Below are 21,835 nucleotides of genomic sequence, written 5' to 3' on the forward strand. Positions count from 1 at the left end.
CAGTCTCAGTTCGCGATTCTAAAAAATGTCTTGGCAGTCAATCAGGTCAGTTCACTACCTCCAGACTGACAGTTTGAACCGCAAAGATGAACTGACAACTGACTGATTGACTGATAGCAACTCTGGAAACATCGGTTGAGTCCGTATCGCCGACTTCATCTCCATGCCCATCTTCATCGTTCATTCCTGCTTATAACACTTCAAGTTCGGCAACTCCAGTTTCGTCATCTGCAGTATCGGTTACACCAATTGCATCCACACCCATCATGCCTGAGAACCTGCCTCCACCAGCACCGGTAGTTACCATGACGGTTGGGTTCTTAGTCCCAAGTAATGGCACCGCCGCACCCAGAAATCAGACAGGCCTCCCAGAGTTTACTGGAGCTGCGACAAGGGTGGTGTCTGTGTCCAAGACAGAGGTCATGATGGGGTGGTTGGTTGGCGTAGTCGGCTTTCTAGCCGTTGGAGCACTGTTCTAATCTCAGTTCTTTTCGACCTGTCAAATAGATACCCCTCTGCTTGACTTGCCCACCATCCTGCTCTGCTTTGATCTTTTGCCCGTTGTAAGCACAAGGATTTCTCTTGTAGTGTTATAGGATTCTGATTGACTTCTGAAGCTTCGCAATTGTAGCCAATATGTCTTTGCGCCGAGACACTACATCCGGTCTGTATATGTCCACAGAGATTGGAGCTGAGTATATGCCTGCCTCGTGTACGATTAGTTTTATCAATCATTTCCAGAGCAATATCTGCTTCCCTCGAAAATACTGGTCCACTCTACTTGCTCTCAAACCGCGATATCGTGATTCATCTCGCCTGATTGTTTGTTTCTCTTTTGTGGTGAAGACAAAATTCGCCTGCAAAAAGACATCCCGCAACCTACGCCGACTTCATTGGCATCTCTGTATCAAGCCTACGCCATCCAAAATATGGCAATGTGGCTTGCAATAAAGAGCTTGTTGTTTCTGTCTGTTCGGGCTTTCCCACTGTGAGGTGCTTCCACCAATCTGCGCTCTGGCTCATACGACCACCAGCCATCTGCGATACTGAGCCTCTCGCAAAAAGAAGTATACAGCATCACAGTCATGCCAGGATGCTGCGATTCCAAAAAGAAATGACTCAAGCGAGGCTCGAACTCGCGACCTTTCGCGTTGGACATTGTGAATGTGAGGCGAACGTGATAACCAACTACACCATCGAGCCGATGTTGGATGTTGAACGAGCAAATTAGAATGAATATGTTTCGTGGTAATAGAAGGCGGCGAGCAGGCTGGGAGCAGCACGGTGAGGCTCAGTGCGGGGCATCAGGGGTTCGAGCTCGTGTAACTCTGTCGTCCCTCACAAACGCGAAATGGCTGTTCCAATAAACGTTTCTGTACAAGCCGAGGTATTTTCCATCTTGATATTCTCGATGACGTGATGCGTCATCTGTGACCGGACGTAGCCATGGTAATATTGCGTTTGTATGGCCAGCATGTTGTGTAAGGCCCTTCCACAGGGCGTTGCTTACTCCACACTCAACCCAGTATAACATCTGACAAGGTGCTTCCAATCTTGCAAATCATCTTCGTTTCCAGGCTTCTCCTGAGGTGTACCCTAGTCTGCAATGTCGACGCTCAAAGAACAGCTGCCATGGACGTCGTCGCCGCTAATCATGAACGCGCCTATGGCGGGGTTCGCAGGTGGTAAACTCGCGTCGGCTGTAACGCTCGCGGGTGGCCTTGGTATGATCGGAGGTCTGTTCAACATGGAAGACGTCAAGAAAGAGCTGCGTACTGCCGCAGAAGCCTTCAAAGCCAAGCCTGACCTCTCGACATCGCGTACCCTTCCAGTTGGTCTCGGCTTCCTCCCTTTCGTGCTAAAGCTGCATGACATTCTCCCAGTAATCGAAGAATTCAAGCCTGCCGTGGTCTGGCTATTCGTTCCGAAATCATTAGACGACTTCGCGGAATGGGTGTCGGCGATACGCAAAGTCTCACCGGAGAGCAAGATCTGGATTCAACTCGGTAGTGTGACAGCAGCTCTTCACGTCGCGAAGATCGCGCAGCCGGACGTTCTGTGTCTCCAAGGTGCGGATGCTGGGGGTCATGGCTTTGAGAAGGGTGCAAGTATCGTTTCACTGTTACCAGAGGCGTCGGATGCACTTGCCGCGGGAGGCTTCTCACGTGTGCCCATCATAGCATCAGGCGGTATCGCTGACGGGCGCGGCGTTGCTGCCGCACTCACACTGGGTGCTGAGGGCGTAGTGATGGGGACGCGTTTTCTGGCTTCGGAAGAGGTGAACGTACATCCCGTGTACCAAGCTGCAGTCCTGGAAGCACAAGATGGCGGTCAAGTGACGACGCGTTCGAAGCTGTTCGATCAGCTGCGCGGCCCCAACATATGGCCAGAGCTGTATGATGGACGCGGCTTGGTAGCCCAGAGTCATCGGGATTTTGCGAGTGGCATGAGCCTAGAAGAGATACAAAAGTTGCACAACGAGGCTGTTACAGGCGAAGACAAAGGATACAAGACGGGCTTGCAAGGGCGCGCGGCGATTTGGGCTGGCACTGGTGTGGGTTTGGTCAAGGAAGTGCAAAGTGCGGGAGAGATTGTGCGGAAGGTGCGACAAGAAGCGAGAGATATTTTGGCCAGGGTGGCAAAGCTGTAGTAGGAAGGAGTGGTGGTGTGTGCGGAAAACTACTCCATCACGGCATATATTCATTCTAATTTGCTTATTCAGCATACAACATCGGCTGGATGGTGTAGTTAGTTATCACGTTCGCCTCACATTCAGAGTGACCAACGCGACGGGACATAGTAACCGTCCTGCATTCTAGCCTTAACGACTACTGAAAACTCATACCCAGAATCCACGGCCTTCTCTTCTCCAAATCCAAGATCATCTGCCCGAACAGCCCATTCGCCCAGCTGAACCACTGCCGACTCCACACTGCTTTATCCCTCGCATGCACGCTCTCATGCATGAGACCCAAGCCATCCGTACTCTGCACTAGCCACATCAAATTCTGAACAATCTCCGTGTCGTCTTCACTAGTCAATATTGTCATGATAAGCGCCATAGGCCACGGTCTGCCAGGTAGTGTATGCGGACTCCCAACACCAGTGATTACAGGTCCGACAGCATAGTACGGATTATCCCTGCTCAGAATCTTGCGTCGCGTGTTCTGGTAGATGGGGTCGCGCAGCGTCGTATAACCAAGAAAAGGAGCTGAGAGAAGAGAGGGCACATTGGGATCATCCATGATATTGACAGAACCGTAGCCGTCGACTTCGTAGGCGTATATTTTGCCATAGGTGGGGTCCGAAACTATTCCGTACTTTTCTATGCCGCGATTGATGGCCGTACTCAAGGCTTGCATGCGTGCTGTTAGGCCGCTGGTGCGGGGCATGATTCGCGATGTTATTGTTGAAGAGGTGTTGAGGGCGGACGAAAACATCATGTTGGAAGGGATAAGGTACTGGTATGTACACGCATCGTCGCTGGGGCGGTGGAAAGAGCGTATGAGGCCAATGTTTCCTCTGTGAGGACTGCCATTACAGTTGTTGATTGGAGTGCCGCCGTAAGGTGCGCAGTAGGTGTAAGGGGTATGTTGCCATTCGCCGTCTTCGGTGTAGCTGTCTATAGTCATGCTTTCTGCTGTTTCAAGCACGACTTCAACGGCTTTGGTCCAGTTACTGGAATTCTGGAAGAAATCATAATCCCTTGTTGCAGTCACATAATCGACAGAGAGCTGCAGGAACGAAGCCAGGGAATCTAGCTCCCATTGGCAGGAAAACACTTTGTAGTAGTCGAACAACGGTGTGATGCGGTCGCTATTCAGACTGCTTTTGTGTACGACGCCACTTTCATCAGGCGCTTGGAATGCATTGCAAAACGCATTCTCGAGGATGTAGCGTGCTTGCAGATTGATGGCGCCTCGAAAAAGACTGGCCAGGCTGTCTGGGCTGTCGTCTTTCTTCAAGACGGAGACGTATGCTTGAAGCTGGTTTGCCGAGTCGCGCAACCACATTGCTTCGATGTCGCCGGTAATGACAAAAGTCAGTTCTTCCGGTTTCATGCTCATGAGCGGACCTTCAAGCTCGTCTAGGTTACTCGTGGTGTTTGACCACCCTCGCCATTCAATCGTCGTATCTAGTGTACTGGGCCAGGAGTTTTCGAAGATCTGTGGTCGAATCAGCATGAATTGCAACACAGTGGCGGTGCTCGTACGCGAAAGAGATCAACATCTTTGATTACACCTCTCAACCTTTCAATCGTATCCTCAACCTGTCGCGAACGAAATGTCCGACACGGTACAATCGGTCTGGCGTAGCTTAAGTTCCATGTTCCTTCTGTGTAAGGCTCATGGTAATGGGCGGCGTAATTCTGATAGAGTGGACATTGAGCCAATGACAGGGATGGCAACAGAAGCGAAACGCAGGGAAGCAGGATCTTTGTGGTTGACAGCCACATGGCGTAGACGGCGGGCCGATAGTCGCCTGGCAACCTAGTAATACGGTACAAAATGGACAACAACTAAAAATATCGCCGACACGTTAAGGAGTAACTGATCGCGTGTGGTGCTCCTAGTGAAAGGTGTTCAAGCAGAGCCAAGCCGGCACGAGCCACAGGTGGTCGGCCGCGACGGCTAGCAGCGTGCTACTAATATGGACCGTGTACAAAAGGAGCAATCGCGATACGAAAGCGTCCCTCACGGAAAGAAAGACGATTAATTGCGGAGTATACCCACTACCGAGGCAGTCCAGAGTATTTCATTTGTATAGATTGCATGCCAAGAATTTCCTAGTCAAGACTACGGAAACTCTGCACCCCGCTCGCGAAGGCCGAGCCACACCATCTCATCAACCTTTCACGATAGCTCTTACTCTCTTCCTCTCCTCAGCATCCAATACCCAGGGTATACCTGACTCGCCTGACGTGTCATCCGCCACTTCCGCAAATTCGTCGTCCTCCATGTTTAGAATCAGAGTCATCTGAGTACTCTTTTGGAATGCATCGCGAAGTGAATACGCGCCACCGCTTGTAGCGGCTGTGATAATACCAGCAACGTCGCGCTCGAGCCTAACAGCACCCAGCTCGTTGACTCTACCGTAGTAGCTTTTGATGCGCTTTTCGAGCGAAGATGCGAGAGAGTTCAATCCCAATGCCAGGAGACGATCAAAATTTGCCGAGGTCAAGATACGCTTGATAGGACGGATCACGACTCCCCAACCGCGGTCAAAACGCGACTTTACCACATCGACATCGTCCTCTTCTTCATCCTCATTTTCGCCATCCTCGGGGTCGTACTTTATGTCTCGGAACGCTTCAGCCAGGATCGGTCGAATGCGAGGCTTGAGGACGTTTGAGAATAAGACAGTGATGCCATCGTTGAGCAGATCTCCGCTCTTGGATGCAAATGACTTTTCCATTGCTTTCAGTGTGTTCTCAACGAATATAGCGTCGTGTCCGAATGGAAAGAGGTCGTGCAAAGGTGATTTTGTATCCTCTTCGCCAGCTTGCGAGTGACGGCCGAGCTGCTGCGAGACTATTCGTTTGACGTAGTCGTTCGCAATGTCCAGGTTGTTGATGAGCACCAAGAAGGCAATAACTTTGTCTTCGGGAGGAAGACCGCCCTGAATAACGGGCTTGGGGTAACTTTCGTCACGCATTTTCCGTTGTATCATACCGATAAACTCTGCGCCCAGGATATGGCTTACCGCAGGCACGACACTAGAGACGACGGCACGTTGCGAGGTTGCCAGGGTTCTCTGAATTACCTGATTGACAATGTACATGACATCGTCGACTGCGGAGGTGATGAAAGGTGGGTTGGACCCAAGAGGTTTGGTTGGATTCAGCGTGAGATCTGCTGGCGCTTCGTCCAACTGAAAAGCCTTCTCCACCGACCTACGAAAGAAAAAGGTTGTCATGGCATTGACAGGCTCGATAAGATGGCTGTTCACTTTCTTGTGGAGATTACTGGTAGCTAAGAAATTGGGCATCACTAAACCGTAGTCGATGCGGTCTTCAGGCTCGGCGGGCTGCAAAAGTAAGTTGTTGAAAGCGAACATGTACATTTGCCACTTACTGCACACTTGTCAGAGAGGAAACGCGCATACAGCGCATAGCGTCCTAGCATTAGTGCGCCCTCTCCAAGCAAGCCATCAATCTCTTTCATGTCCACTCCCTCGTCTTCGCTGACTCGGCCAGCACCGTTGGCTGGCGAGCTGGAACGAGGTATTCCAGAAGCAGGTTTTTGGGAGGGAAGAAAGCTTTGGACAAGGAAGGAGAAGGCATAAGATTTGATGTCAGTCAGCTTGCGGTCTATGTGACGCTCTTCATGCCATGTGTCGAGCACGATGCCGCCTTGCACATCGGCCTCAATTTGTAGACGTTCAATAACCTTCTGCATCATGCCTGATCCGTAGTGACGCTCGACCAACGGCTCATGGCTATCAACAATCTGAGCGATATGCTCGAAGAGTTTTGTGATGGTGTTGCCGTAGAAGAAGGGCTCATTCCTCTGAGCTGGCGCAGCCGAATTGAAGTTTGTCCGCGCACGCGAAGCTACTCCCTGGCAAACATATCGACCGTATGCATCCAGGCCTACATCTGTCCGTCCGATCAAGGGGAACAGTTTGAAGAACCTCGTCACCTTGGAGCCGTCGCCCTCTTGCGCAGCCTTTTCGAATTCGCGCAAGAAGAGGCCACACAGCGACTCTGCTGCTGCATCTAGCGTCACGCGCGGCGGATCCGGCACTTCAGCAGTCGGCACGATCTCGTCTGCGAAACTGCCGTTTACGACGTCGTCGGGTATTTTGGCGGCGCGGTGGAGATAGCCAGCAGCCGTCTCCCAGTCTTGTGGAGCTCCCATGGAGCCATGGACGCCCAGCACACATGCCTTGAGTTCTGCCACCTGCTCCACCACCTCGAGTGTTGCCTTGACATTCGACTGTTCCTGGTCTAACCGCTTGACGGCGCTCGATATCCGGCTCGCAGTCGAGGCGGCGTCGGAGAGCATGCCATTGCTGATGGCGCGCGTGTTGACGGCCTGGGTGCCGAGGTGGGCGCGGAGCAGATCGAGGCGACCGAGTTCGCGCGAGAGATGCTTCTGCGAGGCGATGAGGGCGTTTAGGCGCTGTGTGATGCTGGCCTCGTGCTCGTGCAATTGGCCGAGGGCTTCATGGATCTGAGCCACGCTGGCGGCGGCGAAAATGTCTCGGTCGTCAATGTCCACTGCCATGTTCAATCATGCTGCAGTTAGGGTGCAGATGTCGAGGAACATCAAACGTCGCGTACTGGCTCGCGACTGTTGATCGTCTATTTCTGGCCCTGCAAGCTGTCAAGCGTTGGTGGGCGAGCGCCGATCTCTTGGCCGGTGACGTCTCAGGGCCTAGGACTCGCACGATCAATGCACCCGTTGCCCCTGCAGCGAGATTACATTACATGTTGACGGGCAAGGAACGACGCGGAACGGCCTCCACCGTCGCATGTTTCTGTTTACCTGCCCAAAGTCCCGTCGCAAGTTTGGTATATTAACGTTTGCTGCCTTTGTCTGCGGCACGGCTTTGGCCCCCAGCTGCTGTGTAAACACCACCAACCTGCGCACCAATCACCCTCGCATCTAGACCTCTCAGCTGTACGCACCACGATTACGCACCAACGGCCCGCATCTGCACCGAAAGACTGCGCCTTCCTCGTACTCCAACAAAAGAAACCCCTTCACCACCCGCGCCTTCCCCTCCGCTCTCTGCGACTTCCCTCTGCGACTGCGATTGCGCCTTGCTCGTACTCATCTCCGTGGTGCCCTGGACCCTGTCCAAACAGACTTCCCAAAGCGTTCTTGCCTCCGGTCATTCAGCGCTCCTCCACGTGCAGCCCAGCCTCGTGCACCTCACCCAAGACGTTCCAGTCGCAAACACTATTATTCATGCTTCCACGGTAAAAAAGCACTTTACAGTCAACTATACCATCAGGTCGAATCGCCGGTGCACTAGCACTTGGCAGCATCCACTGCGACCCACCTCAAGCCATGGACTCGACCGCACACCTCCTCTATGCCGCCCACCAGCTGGATGCCCGCGCTGGGGGCATGGGCGGCGATACAGGAACCCGCCCAGGCTCATACAAGATTATTGGTCTAGTCCTAGCCATCGCATCGGGAGTCTTCATCGGGACATCATTCGTTATAAAGAAACACGGTCTATTACAGGCGAACAAGAAGTACAATGAAGAGGCGGGAGAAGGCTATGGATACCTCAAGAACGCTTGGTGGTGGCTCGGTATGACACTCATGATTGTTGGAGAAATATGGTAAACACCACGAAGCGTCAGATCCGGACCTCCTACTAATACCTGGTAGTAATCTCGTCGCATACGCCTTCACCGACGCCATCCTCGTAACCCCCATGGGCGCCCTCTCCGTCGTCATATGCGCTATACTGTCCACTATATTCTTGAAGGAACGCTTGAGCTTTGTAGGAAAAGTAGGCTGTTTCAACTGCATCATCGGGTCCGTTGTAATTGCAGTAAACGCACCCGAGCAGTCGTCTGTTGCGCGCATTCAAGACATGAAGAAATGGGTCATTGCTCCAGGTTTTCTCAGCTATGCAGGTGTCATCATCATCGCATGTGTTGTTATTGCTCTCTGGCTCGGCCCCAAGTACGGAAAGAAGACTATGATGGTCTACATCACTATCTGCAGTCTGATCGGAGGACTGAGTGTTGTCGCAACCCAAGGTCTCGGTGCTGCCGTCGTAGCGCAGGCTTCTGGCACATACGGCGGACAGTTTAAGGAATGGTTCCTCTACGTGCTACTAGTCTTTGTTGTGGTCACGTTACTGACGGAGATCATCTACCTGAACGTAAGTCCATCTCTCTTTCTTGGCCATGTGGAGAATGCTAAGCTTTGCCCAGAAAGCCTTGAACTTGTTCAACGCTGCTTTAGTGACACCAACATACTACGTCTTCTTCACGTCTGCGACAATCGTCACTTCGGCTGTCTTGTTCCAAGGATTCAAAGGCACCCCACTCCAGATCGTCACTGTCATCATGGGCTTCCTACAAATCTGTTCCGGCGTCGTTCTGCTACAACTCTCCAAGTCGGCAAAGGACGTGCCGGACTCAGCTGTCTTCAAGGGCGATCTTGACCAAGTGCGAACCGTCGCAGAGATGGAGGAGCCCGAGTACGAGCCCCGAGCTGACACTCTTCGTGGTGGCGCAGCAATCCTCAGGTCACTGTCAAAGGCTAGGTCGCACAAGGAGCTCGCTGAGGCTAAGAAGATTCAAGAAGAGCACATGGAGCCGATTGGCGAAGGCGAACAGGTCGAATTTGACGGTCTCCGAAGACGGAAAACGGTCCTCGACCCCAGTCGTCCACCAACACGCAGCGCTACCGTCGTACGGACCATCCACCCGCCTCTCGGCATGTCCCAGTTTCCGACCGATGAATCAGACGACGATAACGATAGTTTCCACCCTGGTTTCTTCCAAAGATTACGCTCCCGGGGCAAGTCTACCAGTAGTCGTGGTAGCTCACATGCTCCAGGGACTTCGGGCATGGGCATGCAGACGTTGCCCTCCATCCCACAGGCCGATGGTGCTTCGGATCGCGAATCAGACGCCGGATCCTACAAGCAGACCATGATGACGCAAGATACATCCTACAAGCCGCTAGACAGCCACATACATTTCGCCTCGCTTCCTGATCCGCCCCGCCATGGCCATGATCGTCAAGACTCCAGCGATTCACTCGCTCCCCCAAGACCACCTCCCCATATGGCCAAACGACAATTCTCTTTCCAGAACGTCTTCTCCCGGAATCGTCCTGATTCAACAGGCGAATCGTCCAGTAGCAGACGACCGGCTAGTAGGCATAGTCGGAAGAGTAGCAAAGAAGGCAAAGCAGCGGCTACCGCCACTGAAGAAGAAAGACTGGGGCTTGTCAAGGGCGACTCAACAAATCTCCTTCCCATCGCCAGCCGTGGAAGTGATGAGTTGGTTGGACCACCAGGTTATTCAGATGACTGGGATATGCCCAGAAGTTCAAGTCCAGGATACTCACCTGAGCGGCCGCACGTCATGCCACCACCGATACGCAGGGTTGATACGGACATGTCAGAGCTAAGCCCGAGAGATCCCAAAGAATTCGAGAAAGGTTCTGGAAACGGGAACACTTTCTTATAGGGCGTAGGATGAGAACTTTCCCATCTTCTCTTCTGTTCTCAATTAGTAGGTGCTGTGGCATAACCAGTGTCTTGTTTAGCTTCTTGAATGTCGTTTTGCATAGTGGACGGTGTTGGTTTCGATGTTGGCGGATTCTTCTTGGGCGCTGGCTGTATATCGAGCGCTTGCGCGGCCGACTAGCGGTGGATTTCGGCCTGTGAATGTCGTAACGACCCGCATCGGACGTTAATGAATACTGTTACATACATGAGCAGATAATGCCCCATGGGCTTGTATACGTAGATAGCAGAAGGAAGACGACTGAGATACATGGTCGTAAGGTACATATGTAGATTTATATCATGATGATCACTACCACCACTTTTGGAAACCATGATTGCACGGAGTCCTACCGCCCTACTCTCTCGTCATATGTTTTGAGATTCGTCTTCCATACTACCTCAAAAACAGAGAGGAACTAGGATGTGTGTACAACGTGTTCTTTCACCTTAAATCTTGAATCCTCTTCTCATGGCTCGTCTATGCTTGATTCGGATCCTCGCTCTACGTTTTGAGGAATGCTGTTGCATGCATGTGTAGTACATGTCTCTCATAGTTTTCTAAACGCCACCAAGGTTTCCGCTTAGCTGAGCGAACAACAAATACAATGACACCAGAGCAATATCGCTAATGAACACGGTTTACTCCAAGAACCATTGAATGCATTGATAAATCCTCCAGAAGTAACGACCGAAACTACAACACACAATGACGACTTCCTAGAAAGTAATGACCGAAACGGGTATCCGACACGACCCCAGTAAAGATAAGACGCCAGCAGCTTGTGCGAAAAACTCAATAGATAAGGTCTATTGGAGTTTCCGAGCTCTCACTGTTGAGAGTAGAACAGCGACCATCCCGACGCCTATCGGTATCAAGCTCCACAAGAAGCGCCATCGCCCGGAGCAGGCATTTGCGTAGCGACCGACTGCAGATACATATCGTGCTGGAACGGGAAGATTGTTGATGAGGGGGCCATTGATAGTACTTTTGACCCATGTTTTGAATATCATGCCCTGTCCGAAGCGAGGAAAGAAGTAGTTGATAAACATGCGTGATCGCAAGGTTTCCTTGACTGTTATCGAGTTCATCATACGGCCTTGATTGACGGCGGCGACGGCTCGATTAAATTGAGCGGCCTGAACTTCTGTAAAGATCGAGACGATGTCGTCTTCCGTAAATGACTTTTCGGGTTCCTTGGCTTGTACTGCCGTAAGAAGAGTGTTCGTTAGCACGGCAGCCGTTTCGATAGCAGTGTTGGCACCTTGTGCGCTGAGAGGGTGTACCTGTTGCGACTAATATCAGTACGTTTCGTGTCAAGCTACTCTCAACTTGATTTACCTTGTGCGCAGCGTCGCCTGTCGTGATAATCCTCCGGTAGTGCCAACGGGTGAACGCATTATCTTCAACGCTTACAAGCGTCGTTTGCAATCGATTCGCATACAGGTCCTCAAACGTGACCTTGTCTGTAATACGATCCTGGAGATGCCGCTCTACCAGCGCCTGTTCATCTTCTTTTGTATACCTTGGGATGTCTTTTCCGAATGCCTTCGGCGTCTCGGTTATCAAAAACCAGTAGGTACGGTCTTCGGGAGCGGATATGACCAGATAGTTGCAGTCTTTGAAGAATGCATTGAGTCGCAAAGGCGACGCCGTAAGGCCAGAAGGCCTTTTGGAGATGCCAAAGATGCACATGGATTCGCATTGAAGGTCTGTAAAAGTGTCAACCGTGTACGTGCAGCAGCTCAGTGAATGCTAACCTCGAACTGGGTCAGATTTGAAAACATCTAACCCGTCCTCATCTGCAATCCTCCACATTTCTTGTCTGACAGCACTATGAACGCCATCTGCTCCGACAACAAAGTCACCTGTATACGTTGACCCATCCTTGGTGAAGACTTTGACGCCGCTCGCTTCGTGCTCAACTCTACAGACACGCTTATTCGTGAGAACGCGCTCCTTAGATTTGAGATTGTTGAACAGGATCTGGAGTGCGTCTTGACGATCGATGAATACTTGTGGGTACCCGATTCTAAACAGACTTGTTAGAACTTCCTTGAACAAGCAGATCGCTCTCTTAGACACTCACCTCTCCTCTAGCTTTTGGCAAACGGTCTTCTCCTCCGGATCTACCCACGATCTTCCACCAAAGAGAGTCATACACGCTTTGTAATGTGCATTTCCGACCGTCTTCTCAATTTCGTCGTAACAGCCAAGCTGGTCCAGGATGCGCAAACCAGTGGGAAGTAGTCCGACGCTTGCGCCGAGCTGAGGTCCAATGCTAGAATGCCCTTCCAAAAGGACAAAGTCAATGTCGAATCTTTCCAGCATGTTCGCAAGACTTAGGCCGGAAAAGCTCCCACCAACGATGACGACTTTGAGGCTCATTCTGCACGACCCTAGAAATCCTTAATTGTAGCTGTAGTGACCGAAGTACGAAGAAAGCAAAGCACAAGTGGACTTCTGAGATTAATGAACGTTTATAAACATTGTGATCGAAGACGTTGCGTTGGTGCTGCCAGAAGGAGCCATGACTTTCGGTTGCTCAGTGGACCAAATCGTCTCGACGTAGGAAAGAGTTCGGTCACTCGAAGCAGCGAGCAGTCGGGATATAAGGAGTGTTTCGTCCGATGAACCGTGGTCACCGCGGAACAGCGGGGAGTTCGTCCGAAGACACGCGCTGTACAGACTCATAGGCATAGACACGTTCAAGTCCTAGTAGATCGGATACGGAGCTTATAGTCACACCCGGGGCCGGCGAATCGGATCATTGCAACGTAGAGGAGGGTCTGCTTCAAGTCTGGGGTGTCTTTATAGACTTGTACCTGTAGCAGAAATGTCAAGGCCTCAGCGAGCCCAGAGAAGAAACTTGTAGCATCAAACAGATATAATCATCCCGATAGGGTGCTGTCGAGAACTTCTTGTGTTCCGCCTAGCTTTGCATCCCGCGCCGTACGTGATTGCCGCTTTCGCTTGGCTAGCCTGGGCAGATGCAATGATAAGAGTGACGGACTAGAAAGGTTTGGTTCGTCTTGTCATCTCGAAGTTCGACAAGTTTTGTTATTGGTTAGATGAGAGTCTGCGAAAGACGCACCAAGTCAAACAAGTGAGCTAGAGAAATGAATCTTTACGTGAAGAGAGACTGTGGCAGATGGAGAGCTGTGTGAGTGTTTGTTTACGGAGGCATCAAAATTTCGTCTCTACCTTCGCTTTTTATCTTTGAGTTGCTGCTTACGGTGGTTGGCGCGTAGTCAAGACACCTACCCAGTATGTTGTTTTTGGTAAGTACTACGCATACATGTATTTGTCGTGCGCCTATATGCATATCCAGAAGGAGGTGGAGGGACAACTACGTGTGGAGAGGGGAAGGTGTCCGTAAAGCGTACCAATATTTCCCTGCTGGTGGTTGCAGACGCAGGTATAGGTTTTGGGAGTAGTAGATTGAACCCGTCCTCTGTGTTCGCTTCAGGTTGGAAGCTCAACAACATCGATTCATGCCTGCGCTTAGCAGATGGGAAGGGTCGGTGGTACTGGGTGACGTAGTGGTGGTCGAAGGTTCTTGCGCATATCCGGTCTCGCTGCATGAACATCGGCATCTCCGTGCCTATGCGTAAGCGTGTCTCCAACGAAGCGGCGGTGACAAGTTTGTGAAGGTTGCAGTGGACAAAGCATACAGAGCTGGTGGTTGAGGACGCGATGTGCACGCGGCTAAGCAGGGTGCTTCATGCGCGATCGCGACACCGCGTGACCCGCATCTGCAGTTCGCACATCAATGGATCTTGGGATGCACCCGCGGACCGTCGACCTGGAAAACCTGGTACTTGGATCTAGACTAGACGACGGGCCTGGTCAATACCAGAAAAATACCGGAACACTTGCTTCTGATATCCTGCATCTTCCACCTTGCATAATGCGCTTGAAGGGTGCCGGGACACGAATACTTTGCATTCGCCTAGCCAGACACCCTCACGCAAAGTAGTACATGCAAGATACGGCCCGCAGGATGCATGCATTCCGTACGTGTTTCTTCTTTTACTGTCACACAGCCAAAAGAAAACAAGACACGGCACGCCAAAAACGTGTTCCACGCGACAGAGTACCGCCCACGCCTCGACCACGACCACGACCACCTGCAGCAATGCAATGCGATGCAAAAACAGCAAAAAGAAAGTATTCTCTCCAGCGGGGAATTGAACCCCGGTCTCCCGCGAGTTGCCTGTGATGGTGACAAGCGGAAATACTGACCACTATACTACTGAAGATTGACCAACCAGAAGGTTGAGTAGTTGATTGGTGGAAGAATCAGGAATTGGATACAATATAACCTCATTTTGCGTTACAAACGCTGCCCTGCAAAGTGCCATCGCATTTCGTGTTCTCGATGTCAGCTGGATGGTGAAAATTCTGTGAGTGGGGCGTCGAGTAGGCAACGGGCAATGGACCTGACTCAGGGGTGCTTGCGGAGCCTCGAAAACGCCATAGACTACAAACGTCAGAAAATCGACATCATTCGCCATATATCAACTCATTGGCCATGGGGTGTATGACGAGCTTCATTCGATTTGATTATATTCTATTACCACAGGAAAGCTCTGATCTCGTCATATGGAAAAGGTAATGACACATGGTAATTCAATGCTAACAGAATATCATAATTTCCATCTACATAGTTCTCGTATCGTCATTAGTCAACAACATATATCTAAAAAGACATGCTGCCGATTTAGATGCCACGCCTGTAGATAGTACCTGTACCAGTAAAGTTACCGGTCTGAGTAACAAAGTTCTCAGTGCTGCTAAAGTCCTTGACCTTTCCGAGGAGGATCTCCAACATGCGGTAAGCAACACCAGGAGTGTAACCGGGCAGCTCGTGACCGGCAAGACGGGCAGTGTAGAAGGTCATGCCACGCTCCGCGGTCCAGTATCCCTGGATACCGGCGCCAGCAAGCGCACCGCCGTTGTACTCTGGGTGGTAGGGTACGTACAGAGGAGTAGCTGGGTACTCGGAGAGACCCTGGGCGCCGTTCCAGGTCATGTTCTGGATGGCAAACAGAGTTCCGTTGGTGCTGAGGAGCATGTCAAGGTCACCAGAGCCGATGATGGTGTTGTTAGTGTACTCGATAACGTGCTGGAGAACACCATTGTTCGCAGGTCCAGGGGATTGGTCAGAACCCCTGTCGTCACCGTCACCAAAGACGTTGGTGTTTGTGCACTGGAGCCATTCGGTGCTGACGTTGGCGTGGAGCGCAAGCTTGACGTCGGTGCGGTTGAAGTAGATCTCAGCACCTGGAGGAGAGTAGTCTCCGGTGTTGACTATGCCGAGCTGCGAGTACGGGTGAGGGCAAGTCTCGGTGATGTGGTAGATGTTGAAGCAAGGGTTGACCTCGAGAATGGCCGAGTAGAAGTTGTCAAACTGATCGCAGGTGTAGTTCTCCGAGCTGTATGGGTCCGGAAGAACAGGGAAGGCACCCTCCGGTGGGGGGAACGTGAAGTACTTGTCCATGTAGTCGGTGTAGCCACACTCCTTGTGGTGCTGAGTGATCTGCTCCATGAATGTGTCGTTCAGGAACAGCAAGTTCTGCCAGAAGTTGACGAATGGGAGAAGGACAACTTGCTGCTGGATGGTCTCATCACCAATGATAGGGTCGTTGATGGAAATACCAGCAAGGTTCCAGTACTTGTCGTCCTTGGCATTGATGAAGCTGTCAGCAATGTAAGGAACATAGTAACCGGCGTAAGACTCTCCAGTAATGTATGTCTTCCAGTTGTAGAGCCCAAACAGGTCAACGAAGCTCTTGTAGAAACCACGGAACTGGTTGCCGAGCTCAACTTCGTTGGTAATGTTGGGCGTACCTTGCGAGTAGCCAACACCCACGGGCTGTTCAACCCAGAGCATATTGGTCAGGTTGGTCCATGAGTAGGGGTTCTGGACGGGCGCCAATGTACCCGACTCCCATGTAAAGGGCCCGTTCTCGGTGAGGAAACCGCTGAGCGAAGAGCAACCAGGGCCGCCATTGAGCCAGATAACAACTTCCTCTGGGGTTTGGGCTTGGGTGGAAGGGAAGAACCAGAAGAAGAGCTTTCGCGTCTCATTCGGGTCGTCCGAGATGGGCAGCAGACCAGCGTAGCTCTCGCCAACGTCGAAAGGAACCTCTGGAATTCCAGTACCGTTGACGGCAAAGGCTACCAATTGATCAGTCGAGCTCTTGTAGTATATTGGATAGATACTTACACTCGGTCTTGTTAGTCAAGAAGAAGCTTTCAGCACGCCTCTGAATCTCAGGGTGCTTGAAAGACTCTCCAGGCATACGCCTCTCAACAGCAGGTCTGACCTTGTCGAAGACACCACGCTTGTGTGGTGAGCTTCCAGCCAGAGCTGTGGAAGCACACAGCAAAGAGCCGAATACTGTAAGGAGCTTCATCTTGGAATTGACAGATGAATGCGGCTGTGAGCTGCTACGGAAGCACCGGGTCCAAGAGCTCTATTTGAACGCTTGCTATGTGACGGCATTTCTGTATACAGGCCTTGCGCTTACCCCGGAAGAGCAGGAGGTTGACGGAGTACCAGCAAGGCTCGGTAATAAACCTCGCAAACGCCACATTCTGGGTCGTGCAGGCTGTGCTATCGGGGTGAGATTCGTAGCCGAATGGCGAACGATGCGAGATGACGCAGTAGAAACAGAGGCACAACCTTACGCACCTTCCTGAAGCGCTTGTATACGAAGATTAGGCCGAGATTCTTGCATGTAGCTGGGTTGTGATTCGACGCGGCTGTGTTTAGTGCATCCTATGTGCCCAGACCAGTTCAAATGTAAGCCTCGGTAGCGGATGCTTGTCGAGGCTTGGTCAAGCTTGCGGGCTGGTGTGCGATAGCAATGCGAGCCCGGCTACTGTAGGTGTATGCGATAGCACGCAATATTCTGCTCGAGTGTGTTCGTAAAGCCGTTTACTAAGGGCCTTGAGGAGCTATCTTGTGGCGCTCAACTGTCATGGTTGTTGTATTTGCATGGTACCGCGCGTCATCAGGCCCAACATAAGCGTGACCAGGGCGGGCCGACGCATGACGATCCTGTTCAGGCTGGGAAATGAAAAGTAAGCTACAAGAATCAAGGTCAAACACCAAGGGCCGACTGAGAAGTTTATTCACTGTTCTTGAGCGCTTTTTGAAGTTGTTGGAATATGAAGCGCCACGCGGGGACAGCCGAAACCTTGCTTACGGTCGCGTGCGCCATCGATTGTGGAGGTGAGGCTGCATCGCAACCAGCCTCTCTGTAGCAGTCCCTCGGTCTTTGCCCTCTCAACACCAACATGCACCACAACTTAGGGGTTCTTCAATGGCACGTCACAATACAGCAGTAGACAAGGAAGTAGAGGTTTCCAAGTCCAGAATGTGTACCTTGTGAACTGTGGCAGGCGGCCGCATCTCGTGAGAGGCGCTCGCGTGGAGGCGTCGCCACGCGTTACTTACAGTCGTATAACATCCGATTGAGCATGACGCAAGTCACGTGTCACTCCCAATAGCAAATACTAGGCAAGGTATGTTTGCACACTGGTGGTCTCATTTATTGTCGCGTCTTCTAAATGCTCATCACTGGGTGCATGGCCTAGCTCAAGGGCCTCAGGAAGTTCATGTCATCGAGTAACTCCCTGGCATCCTCGACCTTGTCTTCTTTTTGCTTCTCTCCGCCCATATGGATGCTCAGATCTACAAGGCCGTCCGCAGGCGGGGAGAACTGACGCAACTTGACACCGCTTTCAGCAAATATCCTAGCTGTCTGGTCGTCTACAAGATAGCCTTGGTTGTAGACTACCTCGCTAATACCGACTTGTGTTATCTTGACACTGCAGGTCAGGCAAGGGCAGGTGTTGCAGTATAAGATGGCGTTCTCGCCGATGCGATCACGGCCAGCTTCGAGCAGAGCATTTTCTTCGGCGTGCAGGCAGAGACAGGTGGAGAGACCGACACCTCCTTGGGCGGCATTGTTGCAGCGGGGACCTGTGTGTTGTCAGTGGGGTGTTTTCTGGCTCGCAATATGTAAAGGTACGTACATCCGCCCTCGTTGCAGTTGGTCATGCCGCGTGGTGTACCGTTGTACCCGGTGCTAATGACACGTTTTTCCCTGACTATACAACATCCCACCCGTCGCTTCATGCAGTTGCTCCTACGTGCTGCCAGATCGGCCAGCTGCATGAAGTATTGGTCCCAGCTCGGCCGCACACGTGCTTCGTCCATGAGGTCCAGGTGCAGGATAGCGTTGCGTAGGACGCCTATGTCGGATGAGGAGTTGAGTAGCTTCAACTGTGCTCGCTGGCACAGCGCGCTGAGACCAGTCTTGGGAGCGAACAAGTGCTGGTCGTTGCGTAGAACGAAGTCCTCGAGGGTTGGCGGTGTGTGCTGAGTGGCAGCACAGCGGGCCTTGAATCGCTGCCATCGCACACTGACGGGCGCATCTACGCTGACGAGGAGGAAGAAGGGGCGCCTCATAAGGGCATCAACCACGGTTTCGTCCCATATATCCGTCAGGACGAATCGCTCTCTCCATCTCAGCGTGACGAACTCGAGCAGCGCATCGACGTCTGGGAATGTGCGCCCTGACGCAGCGGGCGACTTTGCTGGGGAGGGGACGCGAGTATTCGAGGCCGACTTCTCCTCTGGAGGCGTGGCAGCCGTTCGCACCAGGCGCAGGCGGGTGAAGTGGTGCTCCTCAACGAGATAGGAAGCTATCGACGACTTGCCCGCGCATATTCCTGTGCTCTGTCAGCATCTTCTCAAACCACATCTGACGGTGCTTGCCTCCGCACAATCCAAGAAGCATGGCGATCACGGGCCGGCCAGGTGCGGTGATAGTTGTGGAGCGAGTCGGTGGACGGGATCGAAGCTCGCTGTTACTGACAGCGGCTAAGCGCGTGCGGCTGCAGGAACGCCTTCTAGCGCGGCCCCGCCTAGACCCATGACATTGATCATGGCGGCAGCGGGGTGAAGCGTGAAGCGTGCCGTTGCCTTCGCCATCACTTGGACGCTCACTGTCACATGCATGCGCCCTTGACCGCCTCACCTGTCTCGCCCTCTGCTCTTATGACTGCTGTTGCCGTCGCATCCTAGGCCATCATATACCTTGCATCGCCACGCATCTCACAGCCTTGTCCATACCCCACCATCCACTCCACCTCCCAACATGTCCACCCTCAAGTTTGCGCCTTGGTTGAGTGATGTCGACGTCCAGTTCTATGCCGCCCTAGCACACATCAAGATCAACCATGACAGACTCGACGATTCCGCGCGTAAGGTGCTCGGCTTGTATGAAGTTCGTCCTGGAGAGCATTCGTCGCGATCTATGCGCGTGCAGATACACCCCAACGCCCTGACTTCAGACGAGTATGTCTTGACGCTTGACTCCATCCCCGCCCCTCTGACAGTTTCAGCACCCCTCCGACTTTCTGTCGCGCCGAAGGCATCATCAAGAACTGCAACACCATAGAAGACTACAAGAACCTCGATCGCGCCGCCATACTCGAACGATGCGCCCAAACGATATGGGACGCCATACACGACGGCTCCATATACGAATGCCCCTCTCTTCTCTCCTCCTTCACAGCCATCATATTTGCCAACCTCAAGAAATACAAGTTTACCTATCACTTTGGCTTCCCTGCCATACAATCCGACCCACCGTGGAAACAAATAGGAGAGGCTACGAGACTGCAGGCCAGAGAGACTACATACCTGGTGGATGCGGTACAGACGTGGCGCTACAGCTCTGATGTCCGCCAAAGAGGCTTCTTCCTAGCAAAACGCATACAAGGAGGGGGTGACCCAGAGGAGAGGCCAAAAACACCAGTCTCGCCACTCGAAGAGTTTGGATATATCTGGGCCATAGGTAGACTCGAGGCCTATGAAAAGGGCTTCTTCGACAAAGTCGATAGTCGCGATCGCTTCATCTGTTTTGCAGACCCCTCTACCTACGAATCCAACCCTGGATGGCCTCTCCGCAATCTCCTCGTCTTGATGCGGCATCGATGGCATCTGAATGATGCTCAGATCATGTGTTATCGCGACACCCATACACGGCGCGACCAGCCCAATTCTCTCATCCTACAACTACGTGCAGACCCCACTCCCGATGCGGCACCCACCTCGGAAGCATCAGAAAGTCGCCCACGGACGCCAAAGCTACCCAAAGTGACGGGCTGGGAACGGACAGAAGCCGGCAAGTTGACATCACGGAACGTAGACCTGTCCGAATATATGGACGAGCGCAAACTCGCTGACCAAGCTGTCGATCTCAACCTAAAGCTGATCAAGTGGCGCATAGCTCCCACCATCGATCTGGATGTCATCAAGAATTGCAAGTGTCTACTGCTCGGAGCGGGAACACTAGGCACATACGTGTCAAGAACGCTGATGGGATGGGGTGTGAGGAAGATTACGTTCATTGACAACGCCACAGTTAGCTTCTCGAATCCTGTACGGCAGCCTCTCTTCAACTTCGATGATTGCCTGAAAGGCGGTGCGAAGAAAGCCGAAAGAGCGGCAGCGGCTTTGCAAGAAATCTACCCAGGCGTCGATGCGACCGGGCACGTCATGGAAGTACCCATGCTGGGTCACCCGATGACTGACAGCGCCAAGACGAAGATCGAGTTCGAGAAGCTGCAGAGGTTGATCAGTGAGCATGACGCCATTTTCCTGCTTATGGATACACGAGAAAGTAGATGGCTACCAAGTCTCATGGGCAAGGCCTACGGAAAGATCGTTCTCAATGCCGCGCTAGGCTTCGACACTTACGTCGTCATGCGACATGGCCTAAAGGCGACGCAAGAGGGAGAGGTGGAGCTAGGATGCTACTTCTGCAACGACGTTGTTGCACCCGCAGATGCAAGTAACTACACATCAGTCTGAGCGATACACAGCTAACCTAATCAAACAGTCCCTAAGCAACGCCACCCTCGACCAACAATGTACCGTAACCCGCCCTGGCGTAGCGCCCCTCGCATCCAGCCTGCTCGTCGAACTCCTCATGTCTATCCTCCAACACCCCTCAAAAGCATGTGCACCACCTCCCTCGCAGCAAAACTCAAAGTCTTCCCCCACCCCCACACCATCTCATCCCGCACTACCACCACCCTTCCAACATCCTCTTGGCACCATACCCCACACAATACGAGGCTACCTCTCGACCTTCTCGAATATACAAGTAGAAGGGAAGCCCTATGATTGCTGCTCAGCGTGCAGTGACAGGGTGCTCGAGGCTTACAACGCAAATCCCTGGGAGTTCGTCTCTAGGGCGTTGAACGAAAAAGGGTGGGTCGAGGAGATGAGTGGCTTAAAGGAGGTGCAAAGACGAGCTGATGAGGCAGCGGCAGATGTAGAATGGGATGAGGAGGATGAGGGAGGATTGGACGAAGAGGGCGAGATGCTTTGAGGAAGAGGATACAACCATAGAGCGCTATTCAACAACAGCTTATGCTTAATTTCAAGTAATATACCCTGCTACCATACGCTTGTAGTGCACTGCATTAAGTCTTCGTAACCAGCTCATGTATCCTGACACGTGCATGAGTAATGATACAATCTCACATTGATACTACCGTACTACAGATGCCAACCATATACCATGAGAAGTAGGC

The 21,835-nt window shown here is 52.2% G+C and overlaps 8 protein-coding genes and 2 non-coding genes across 10 annotated transcripts; 3 read left to right on the top strand and 7 right to left on the bottom strand.

Moving 5' to 3' along the window:
• Window positions 1–1,115: 1,115 nt before the first annotated feature.
• Window positions 1,116–1,203, bottom strand: J4E82_010368. Its single transcript has one exon. It is a non-coding gene; the product is annotated as a tRNA-Val (tRNA).
• A 451-nt stretch (window positions 1,204–1,654) lies between these two features.
• J4E82_010369 (uncharacterized protein) lies at window positions 1,655–2,650 on the top strand (the record flags this gene model as incomplete). Its single annotated transcript, XM_051736582.1, has 1 exon — window positions 1,655–2,650. The coding sequence occupies one exon, from the start codon at window positions 1,655–1,657 to the stop codon at window positions 2,648–2,650; it is 996 nt and encodes a 331-aa protein (XP_051583642.1).
• A 178-nt stretch (window positions 2,651–2,828) lies between these two features.
• On the bottom strand, window positions 2,829–4,456 carry J4E82_010370 (uncharacterized protein; the record flags this gene model as incomplete). The annotated part of the gene is made up of 2 exons (XM_051736583.1): window positions 2,829–4,166; window positions 4,214–4,456. The coding sequence occupies 2 exons, from the start codon at window positions 4,454–4,456 to the stop codon at window positions 2,829–2,831; spliced, it is 1,581 nt and encodes a 526-aa protein (XP_051583643.1).
• Window positions 4,457–4,845: 389 nt separating this feature from the next.
• On the bottom strand, window positions 4,846–7,229 carry J4E82_010371 (uncharacterized protein; the record flags this gene model as incomplete). The annotated part of the gene is made up of 2 exons (XM_051736584.1): window positions 4,846–6,027; window positions 6,075–7,229. 2 exons carry the CDS (start codon window positions 7,227–7,229, stop codon window positions 4,846–4,848), a joined length of 2,337 nt encoding a protein of 778 aa, XP_051583644.1.
• Window positions 7,230–8,018: 789 nt separating this feature from the next.
• Window positions 8,019–10,171, top strand: J4E82_010372 (uncharacterized protein; the record flags this gene model as incomplete). Its single annotated transcript, XM_051736585.1, has 3 exons — window positions 8,019–8,299; window positions 8,349–8,850; window positions 8,903–10,171. 3 exons carry the CDS (start codon window positions 8,019–8,021, stop codon window positions 10,169–10,171), a joined length of 2,052 nt encoding a protein of 683 aa, XP_051583645.1.
• An 848-nt stretch (window positions 10,172–11,019) lies between these two features.
• J4E82_010373 (uncharacterized protein) lies at window positions 11,020–12,598 on the bottom strand (the record flags this gene model as incomplete). The annotated part of the gene is made up of 4 exons (XM_051736586.1): window positions 11,020–11,496; window positions 11,552–11,922; window positions 11,971–12,242; window positions 12,300–12,598. 4 exons carry the CDS (start codon window positions 12,596–12,598, stop codon window positions 11,020–11,022), a joined length of 1,419 nt encoding a protein of 472 aa, XP_051583646.1.
• A 1,787-nt stretch (window positions 12,599–14,385) lies between these two features.
• On the bottom strand, window positions 14,386–14,472 carry J4E82_010374. Its single transcript has one exon. It is a non-coding gene; the product is annotated as a tRNA-Asp (tRNA).
• A 461-nt stretch (window positions 14,473–14,933) lies between these two features.
• J4E82_010375 (uncharacterized protein) lies at window positions 14,934–16,632 on the bottom strand (the record flags this gene model as incomplete). Its single annotated transcript, XM_051736587.1, has 2 exons — window positions 14,934–16,393; window positions 16,443–16,632. The coding sequence occupies 2 exons, from the start codon at window positions 16,630–16,632 to the stop codon at window positions 14,934–14,936; spliced, it is 1,650 nt and encodes a 549-aa protein (XP_051583647.1).
• Window positions 16,633–17,814: 1,182 nt separating this feature from the next.
• On the bottom strand, window positions 17,815–19,163 carry J4E82_010376 (uncharacterized protein; the record flags this gene model as incomplete). Its single annotated transcript, XM_051736588.1, has 3 exons — window positions 17,815–18,206; window positions 18,260–18,958; window positions 19,160–19,163. The coding sequence occupies 3 exons, from the start codon at window positions 19,161–19,163 to the stop codon at window positions 17,815–17,817; spliced, it is 1,095 nt and encodes a 364-aa protein (XP_051583648.1).
• Window positions 19,164–19,386: 223 nt separating this feature from the next.
• On the top strand, window positions 19,387–21,630 carry J4E82_010377 (uncharacterized protein; the record flags this gene model as incomplete). The annotated part of the gene is made up of 3 exons (XM_051736589.1): window positions 19,387–19,586; window positions 19,634–21,083; window positions 21,136–21,630. 3 exons carry the CDS (start codon window positions 19,387–19,389, stop codon window positions 21,628–21,630), a joined length of 2,145 nt encoding a protein of 714 aa, XP_051583649.1.
• Between the last annotated feature and the right edge of the window lie 205 nt (window positions 21,631–21,835).

Source organism: Alternaria postmessia, assembly GCF_024291825.1.
Source record: "Alternaria postmessia strain BMP 2775 chromosome Unknown scaffold_122, whole genome shotgun sequence".
Classification (NCBI taxonomy): domain Eukaryota; kingdom Fungi; phylum Ascomycota; class Dothideomycetes; order Pleosporales; family Pleosporaceae; genus Alternaria; species Alternaria postmessia.